This window comes from Gouania willdenowi, chromosome 4 (genome assembly GCF_900634775.1).
Source record: "Gouania willdenowi chromosome 4, fGouWil2.1, whole genome shotgun sequence".
Classification (NCBI taxonomy): Eukaryota; Metazoa; Chordata; class Actinopteri; order Blenniiformes; family Gobiesocidae; genus Gouania; species Gouania willdenowi.
The window spans coordinates 26715791-26725150 of record NC_041047.1 but is presented as its reverse complement, the minus strand read 5'-3'; the positions used below and the strand labels follow the sequence as shown (position 1 = coordinate 26725150).

The window sequence follows — 9360 nt, the reverse complement described above, 5'->3', positions numbered from 1 at the left end:
ATCTCACTGAAAGTCTAAAAGGTTCATTTAAAGATGATAATTTCTCCAATGATTAGAAATGCAGGTTGATTGGCTCACATTGTATCATAGGCCTAATATTTGATTAGATTACACCCTCGCCTGCCAATGACCAGTAAGACCAGGGGTGTCAAACTCATTTTAGTTATGGGGGCCAAATACGGAGCAATCTGATCTCAATTTAGTTGGCCACACATTTTATGTGGGAAAACAAATAATTTCAACATTAATCTGCCATAATTTGCAATATATGTAAATATGTAAGAAAGCAACTATATCAAAGGTATCAGTCCCAAATGGACCTTCACTTTAAATTTCCATTGTGACCATTATTTAAGGAGAATGTTATGTCAAAATTTGAGGAAAATTAAAGGATTTTGTAAGATTTTTTTGGTTTTTTCAACTGTTTAACATTAAAAATGACTGCAATCATGTGATATAAGCAGCAGGAAAACTGTGAGTACCTGCAAATATTGTTGAGTTACATTTTTCTCTGTCAATTTTACTTTCTCCTGCGCTGCGGGCTGAATTGGATGCTCCAAAGGGCCGGATTTGGCCCCTGGGCCATGAGTTTGCCATCAAATATATAGTCTGGCGGCATCAAGCCTGTGCTCTGCTGGCTGTAGTTACTATGGAAACCACTGTGTGTGTGTGGAGGCCCAGACATGCAACGCAGGCTGAACCCAGACTGGTCTCAGGGGAACAGACCAGACATGACCCCAATGGGTGTGTCTTTATATTTAAGGATGGGAGACGACAGAGGAGGACCCAGACTCTCCTCCTCCTTTACATCCTTTCTTTATTTACTTCAGCTGATTTAAAAAAAAAAAAAAAAAAAGCAAATACCCCATAGAAGTATAGGGAGATAAGCTAAGCTGCTGTGTAAATTAGCTGACTGTTTAATACTTCAGTGAGACAGATGTGGTGACTAGTGGTCTGCTCTGGTTCTGATTTGGGAAATGAAAGGAGACCATGTTTATTCAGAAGGAAATTAAACTAAATTTTTTTTTTTTAAAAAAAAAAAAGCTAAATACAAAAGCTTTACATTTTTTCTTCCTATAGCTCTAGTGCCTTAAAACCTGTATAAACAAATAATAAGTAAAGATTAAATAAAACAATGTGGAGTAGGGGTGTCAAACTCATTTTAGTTCAGGGGCCAAACACGGAGCAGTTTGATATTCAGAGGGCCGCAGATTATAGGCAGGAAAATGAGTATAATTTCCATATTATTGTGCTCTAGTTTGCACTTCCACATATAAATTATATATAAAGTGTGTAAGGCATCGATAATATCCAAGCAATAAGTGACAGATATCATTCACTGCAGGATCTTCACTTATATTTCCTTGATTTTGTGACCAGTTTTTATATTTTGGGAAATACTTTAATGAAAGATATATCATTTTGGAAAAATTAGACTTCTTTAAACAATTTAAAGAATTAAAATGACTGCTATCATGTGACATAAACATGGGAAAACTCTGATTCCTGCAAATATTGTTGATTATCATTGAATTTGTGTATATTGGAGGAGCTCAGATATATACAACTGTGTTAGTTGGTCATTTACACAGTGGTTCGTGTTTTCTCTGTCATTTTTATTTTCTCCTGCGGGCCAATATAGGCTCCCTAAAGGACCGGATTGGGCCCCGGACCTCGAGTTTGACACATGTGACGTAGAACATCAAAGCTCTGAAACAAACGTAGATTTCATGCTGATGATATTGTGTGTAACTTGCATGTGTGTGTGTGTGTGTGTGTGGAGGACCTCTTGTGGACAAATCTTGGAAATAACCTAAATTCAAAATCCCATTTACAACAACAGAGATTAGAAAAGTTTTTTTTATTATTAATAATAAAATATCCAATGAAAATTAGATAATTTATTACACACAGTGAAACATTAAATAATATACACACTCTTATAGAAAAAAAAGGCACTCATTACATGTAATTCTCATAGTAAACAAACAAACCACCACTCGTCTCCTGGCAACCAAAAAGGATTCATTTGCAACAAATAACTTTAAAAGGAAAAAAGATCATTTGAGAAAGAAAACCTGCAGGGTCTAAAAAATAAACCATTAGTTTTCTTTGGTGAAATTTCAGTTCTTACTAAAAGTACTCACTTATATTGGTCCATTTACCAATACCACAAATATTTATATTCTTTGTGCTCTTCCATACCGAGCCCTGGACCAGTTCAGACGGTTTATATGGGCTTTGACATTTCATGGTCCCATTGTGTCAAACACACACACTTCAAACTGTGTTTTCTAATTGCATTAACCACACACTTAGCATGTCAAGCAGGGTTGGGGTCAATTACATTTTTAAATTACAATTACAACCCAATTAGGATTAAGTTGACTGGCATTTTTTCCAATGACAAATAAAATAACGTTTTTCCCCTGAAAGTCAGTTACATTTACATTCTCAATTACTGCATTTCAATTACAATTACTGAGGCTTTAATAAATAAGCACAAATCGTGACCTTCCTGTTGTGTTAGCTTTCTGTTAGCATCTCTTATGATAATGGGTCAGTTTTGACCCATGTTTTAAATCAGCTGTAAAATACACAAATACATTATCATCTAGTTTGTTTCTCATCTCTTTGTTACCTTGTCAGGCATCCTTATCCATGGAAATATTAGTATTCATATTTTTTGCTGTGGATGTCTGAGCCTTTTTTCTGCTTGTATACCCATTGATTTTATTTTATTCTTAAACGGTAAAATGATCATGAAGAGAAGTGACTGGTAGCAGGAAAAGATCATCTGAAACATATTTAAACAAGGGCAATAACTCCGGAAAAAATAAATGCGCACTTCTCATTTTCGAACTCCATCAAGGTATTAATACCCTGAAGCCACACACCAAATTTGGTTATTGTATCTTAAATGGTTTCTAAGAAAAGTTGTCCCCTTTGAAGATACCTCAAACAAAGTAAAAGAAAACGCAACAAGGGCAATAACTCTGGAAAAATTAATTGTGCGCTTCTCATTTTCGAACTTTTGAATGGACGGACGCACGGACGGATGCCAACCACAAAGTGTGTAACATATACAATAATGCTAAAATATCTAATAACATAATTCATAATGTTGACTGCAAGAATTTGCGTCATTCAATGTTGTAAATTCATGATTCTGCATCATTTTTACTGCAGTACCATACGTGAACTGCTGGGTGCAGTGTCGCTTCACCATTTACATTGTGAAGAAGAAACGCTCAACAGAAGAAGAACCAACCTAAAGTCTCAAAAGTTTGGGACCATTTCACGGAAAATTGACACTACACACCTGAGGTAGAACTAACATCTGTGACATGAAACTAACAGTCATTTGTTCGAATAGAAGTAGCAGAAAACGGTTTTTGGGAAAACTATAAACTAATTTATATTACGCATATAAAAAATATAATTGACCCCAACCATGTAGTCAAGTGATAAAAGCTGCATGCATAAAGCCACTGATCGGAGACCAAAAAGATGTAAGCTCAGGAGAGACCAGCTCTGTGTGAGGGGGGGCACACACACACACACACACACACACACACACACACACACACACACAGTGTCCATCAGGTTCGGTTGGCATACAGCAGCTGTATGGGAGATGGTGGTTGGCCGCAGCTGGTGGAGATCCGCCTTCCCTCCTCTCCATCATATGTGTAACCATCTTTGGGAAACTCATTTGTTCCGTTTTCTGGCCGGGCCTCAGGGTGGGTCCGTAGAGGAGGGGACGGGGGTGAGGTCCTGTTCTCAGGAGAGGTGCGCTCGGATTTGATGGTGAGGGATGGCAGATGTGTGGAGGGGGAGGAGCAGGGCTGGGAGGAGAAGGAACATCCTCTACTGAACATCCTGCAAACATCAGGAGGAGCCATGAAAGTCAAGGCACATTGGGGTCAATTACATTTTTCAATTACAATTACATCTTCAAATAGCTATGTTCAATTACAACTCAACTATGATTATGGCGACAATTATTCTTTTTCCCTGAAAGTGAATTACAATTACATTCTCAATTACTGAGCTTTTAATCTCCCTCTGGTGTTAGCTTTCTGTTAGCCTCTTTTATGATAATGGGTCAGTTTTGACCCCATGGCTTAGATTATTTTTTTGTGCATTTTACAGCTGATCTATCATTCAATTTGTTTTTCATCTCATAGTTACCTTGTTCCTAATCAATGGAAATATTGGTATTCATGTTTTTGGTGTGGATACCTTTTTTCTGCCAGTATACCCTTAGATTTATATATTTTGAAATGGTAAAATGATCCTGAAGAGAAGTGACGGCTAGTGGGAAAAGTTGATCAGAAACATAATTGAATAAATGTTCAATAACTACGTGTGTAAGCCATAGAACTGTAACATGGTGCCACAGGTTTGCGTTTAATTACATTGTAATTGACAGTTTTTATAGAATTTCCATGGCAATTACAATTACAAAGTCAATTATATGGACTTAATTACAATCCAATTATAATTACAACAGTAACAGGCTTTCCCCAATTACAATTACTATAATAATGACATCATAATATTATTTAATGATGAATTATTTGACCGTGATCTGAGGTACGTGGCTGTGTCTCTGCTTGTTGTGTGTTGAGTCCACAGACTACAGTCTACTCACCGTGGACCAGTGTGAGGCTCAGGAGGCTCCTGTGGAGGCACAGCAGGTTGCCATGGGTTCACTGGTGCTCGCTGTAAACTAACAGAGTGATAAAAACCATTCTGGCCACAGTCTGTGAAGAAAAAAAAATATATATATAATTAAGGATCATTTACACCCACAAATAACTCATTTATTCCAACACCGCTTCCTTTATTATTTAGTTTTATGTGAACACATGATGTTTATTTACCCCAGGGGTTCTCGACTGGTCTCACCCTGGGACCCACATTTTTGCCACGGTCATTAAATTGTGACCCTCCCTTTTTTTTTTTTTTTTTTTTTAAGAATTCAATCAACCAAATTTAGCTTTTCAAAAATAGCTGTTAAAAACACACATGTATAAACTTTTTTTTTCTTTTTAAAACATAAATCTATATATTTTCCTGTGCAACATGCATATTACAGCATGCCTGTCAAAAGAAAAGTTTTTTTTCAAAATAAAAGACAAGTCCAACATTAAGTATTTCTTTATTTTTGATCAGCTCCGCCCCTCTCTACAAAGGCCTAGTTTGGTTTTTGCCTTTTTTTTAAAAAATTTTTTTTTTTTACCTCTTCTTCCTATTTCCTACCCATTGTTTCATATTTCTCATCTAAAAAAACAGAGTGCTGCTCTGCTGTGGCTGCTCCCCAGTACTCCCATACCTGTACCCCATGTGATATGTTATTGTCTGGTCAGGATGTATCTGAAACTAAAAAATAGTTTTCTGTTGTGTGCGGGAGGTAAGTGTTTAAGAGAGTAATTCAGCCACAAATAGAAAATATATTACAATATGAAAAGTGATTGAGGAGCTTCGTGGATTTTTAACTGCTTTCCACTCTCAATTAAAATGTCAAAGGGTTTAAACAAATAGGTAATAAACACTACATGGGTATTTTTTTCTTTTCAATCTAAGGTTTCTATAGAATCTGTATACTTTCTATAGCTCACGACGATTAAAGGTTTCTAAAGCTACATATATACATATGTGTTTGTGTTTATACATTGTAGGAGACCCTTGTTGATGTCCAAAGGTGGTAAAAACACTGTCGCACATTTGGAATTATATCACACTTTTATGACTCAAAAACAGGAAAAGTTCTTCAAATCCCAGCCCTTCTTCCTGCGGACCCCTCGCTGACACTCCCATCATCCTCCCCAAAGAACAGACGCATTCCACAGAGATAACGGGGATGTAACCTGACACCCTACACCAGAGACATCTTTCCAACATGAAGCTGGCAATGGAAGAAATAAAAATAAACAATACAACTTAAAACACCATTCGATGCTTTAAAGGCAGAACTGTGCGTATATACAATACATCCTTGTTTAAAATGTACATTATGTGTGATACCAGTGAGTCAAAATAACTGTGAATAATTGTGAAACTGCCTAATTTATCATCATGTTAATAGCCTGTAAAATAAACATGTACATACTGCAAACGCTGTGTTTTTTATTGACATTTAAACTTTTATTAAACCTCTATTCTGACGTCAAGAAAACAGGGAACTGTAACAATTAATTTAAATAAAGTGATCTAGAACTCTTAAAAACTCAATTCTCGATGGCACCGCTGGCATATTAAAATTAATAATTAATATATTTGAATATTAATTACCCTTTGTTCCCCTACAACATCATAGATTTAGTGTGTTCAGCACGGATTCAACACAGATTGAGCGGTTAAGTTGAGTTCACTTACCAGAGGCTCCGAGGCGAGAGAGGCCATAACCTCCCAAACTGTGACTCAGGAGTCCTGCTTTCCCCATGGCCAGCATGGAGCTGCTGCTGCTGCTGCTGCTGCTGCTGCTGCTGCCATGAAGGCCCTGGTACAAAAAGCCCCTCTGATGATCACAGAATCACAAACGGAAAAAATACATAAAAGTTGCATAATATGAAAGAAGGAGAGATACGACTGGCTGGAGAAACAACAGAAAGAAGAAGGATGAATAATAATCCGTGTACCCTTCATTCTTTGGTTATTCCATTTTAAAATCAAAACAAGATAACAAATAAACAGTGTGGTTATTTTTGTTTTACTGACTTAAACCAAAACAGAGATAGAGAAAAATCAAAAACCAGAGAAGCAAGGGTTTTCTGCTTTAAAATGAAACCTTGTTCCGTTTGTGTGATATTTGGATGTTAGAACTTCTACGATTTGAAAACTTTTGCAAAAACTATTCCGCAGCTTTTTTGAAGAGAGTAAAAAAATACATTTGTTTGCGCATTTTAATACCGCCAGCCACTAACGGCAGCCGTCAACACACATGGAAGTTGATCACAAGGAACGAGGAGCACCAGTAGACTCATTACACCACCTCTGGTTCTTTTAATCACATATCATGTGCATGTTTTACATAACATCCATGTTTTTTTCTTTCTTAAATTCATTTATGTATTAATAACATTTCAAATCACTAGTTCATCAGTAATGTGACTTATGCGTTGCTCCTTTTTTTTTTTGTCCGAGAGTAAAAATCCATCTGTGGGTCCCCTCTGTGTGATAAGACTAAAACCTGAAGCTCTCGTCCTAGTGTCCCCGTAAATATCCACATATCACACAAGCAGAACAAGATGTCAATTTAAAACTGAAAATCGCTGCTTATCTGATTTTTGATTTTTCTGTAATTCTTAGTTAGTTTTAAGTCAGTAAAACTTAATAACCACACCGTTTATTTGTTATTTTGATTTGGTTTAAAAACAAAATAACTAAATAACGAAAGGTACACGAATTAATACACAGTGGTAGGCAGGGTTGGAGTAAATTATAATTGCGTAATTGGTAATTAACTACAATTATGTAATTATAATAGTTTTTATTGTAATCGTTACTGTCGTTATCGTAATTGAGTTCGGGTAATTGACTTTGTAATTGTAATTGTCATGAGCATTTCATAAAAACTGTAATTTACAAAGTAATTAAATATAAAACTAAGGAACCATGTTATAGTTCTATTGTTTACAAATAGGCCTATGTAGTAAACCATTATTAAAATATGTTTATTTATGTTTATGTTTATTCATGCTAACAGACAGCTAACACAATAATATTTATTTATTTATTTATTTCAGACTCAGTAGTTGTGATTAGTTTTAATTTAAATTTAGAAATTGAGAACATGATTGTAATTGATTTCAGGAGGAAAATAATAACAGCAATTTTAACTGTAATTGAAAAAGATGCTGGTTAATCGTAAATGAGTTGTAATTGAACATGGATAATTGAAGACAATATTACATTTTAAATATGTAATTGACCCTGGCTGGAGACTAATAGTGCACATACAGCAGAACTGTGGGTAGCGCGTGCAGCAGTCATGCCCTGATGTGCAGCGTCTGATCGCAGGTTCTCGTTCAGGGAAGGAGGGTTCTTCTTATCCGCGGCTCGGTTCAGGCTGCTGTGGGAGAACACAGAGTAGCCGACACCTGAGGAAGACAACAGGATGTTACCTCTGCTCTTTCAGCCACAGACTATATTCTGGCCGGGGCGGAGTACCACATTATGGTCCCTGTGTTCTAGGACTGGGCGACATGGACCAAAACTCCTATCTCCATATTTTTTCTCAAAATGGCGATATAAACGATATTAATCTCAATAACTGTAATTCAAATGAAGTCTTACCGGAAAGACAATTGATGGTTAAATTTGCTGATGCTAAATGCCACACAGGCACATTTATTAACACATGGTTACACAAAATGTGCCACTTTGGGCTTTTTCTCCTGTGGCTTGTTTGTATTAGTCAATCAGAAATCTATCCAACTGTGCTTGTAATGCTTTTGAGAAGTAGCGAAAGTAGCAACTCCTAAAATGAGTATTTTAAAACAAAATAAGCTCCCAAATATGGAAAAATTGTAAAGAAGGACACTGTTTGACTATACTCTATGAATAATATTAAATACTTGTATGATGTGATTTGTACTGTGTGATTGTATGAATAAGAACAAGTTAAAAGATATAGATGTATCTCCATATAGACGATATTGTAATTTTCTATACCGCCAAAATAGAAAACTCGATATATCTTGAATCACAATATATTGCCCAGCTCTACTGGGTACAAACATCTAGTTGGGTCCTTACTTTAAGTTATGTACACTTTTTATTTTTTGGCCGAAAACTATACCAGTATTCTAGCATTATTATATAATCTTTTGTTTTTCCTCACAATATTATAATGACTCCTTATCCATTGCTTGTATTTTATAAATCTGTTCTACTATATTTCAGTGGTTTATTGAATATTGTGTTTGTGACATACTTTTGCTACAATTTAGTGGCTCACGTTTTTTTTTTTTTTTTTTTTTTTTTTTTAAATCTGGTTAATAAAAAGTAAATATAGAATGATTAGAATCATGAGGACACCTACTGAAGATTTGGTGGCAGCAAAATTTTGTCTTTGTTTAAAATCGCTTTTAAAATTAATTCTTATTTCCGATTAATGCGCAAGAGTGCACGTACCTAATTTCAATCGAAATAACATATTGCCTAAAAACGATGTGACAGCTTTAAAGCTCACCTCTAAAAAACTGAGTAAGCAGTTTATTTCCATCATTTAACCTTCTTTCCCTCTCGTTTCTTTCCTTGCGTTTTTGGCTATTTGGTTTTCCTTTCTTGAGGAAAGACATACTTTCCTGCTGCTGTCTATCTCACATCCACAGTTCAGACTACCTGCCA

General features: G+C 35.8%; 1 protein-coding gene across 8 annotated transcripts in view; it reads right to left on the bottom strand.

Annotated features, from left to right (window-relative positions):
- Nucleotides 1–2917: 2917 nt before the first annotated feature.
- Nucleotides 2918–9360, bottom strand: part of mef2b (myocyte enhancer factor 2b) — a 30672-nt gene continuing 24229 nt past the window's right edge. For 7 of the 8 annotated variants that reach the window (XM_028443948.1, XM_028443952.1, XM_028443947.1 and 4 more), the window contains 4 exons: nucleotides 7969–8108; nucleotides 6385–6526; nucleotides 4658–4769; nucleotides 2918–3882 (listed from right to left, as the gene is read on the bottom strand). In XM_028443948.1, coding sequence (XP_028299749.1) covers nucleotides 3603–3882; nucleotides 4658–4769; nucleotides 6385–6526; nucleotides 7969–8108 — 674 coding nt within the window. In that variant the 3' untranslated portion in view covers nucleotides 2918–3602. The remainder of the gene's footprint in view (nucleotides 3883–4657; nucleotides 4770–6384; nucleotides 6527–7968; nucleotides 8109–9360) is intronic. The other variant, XM_028443954.1, reaches the window with a different exon arrangement.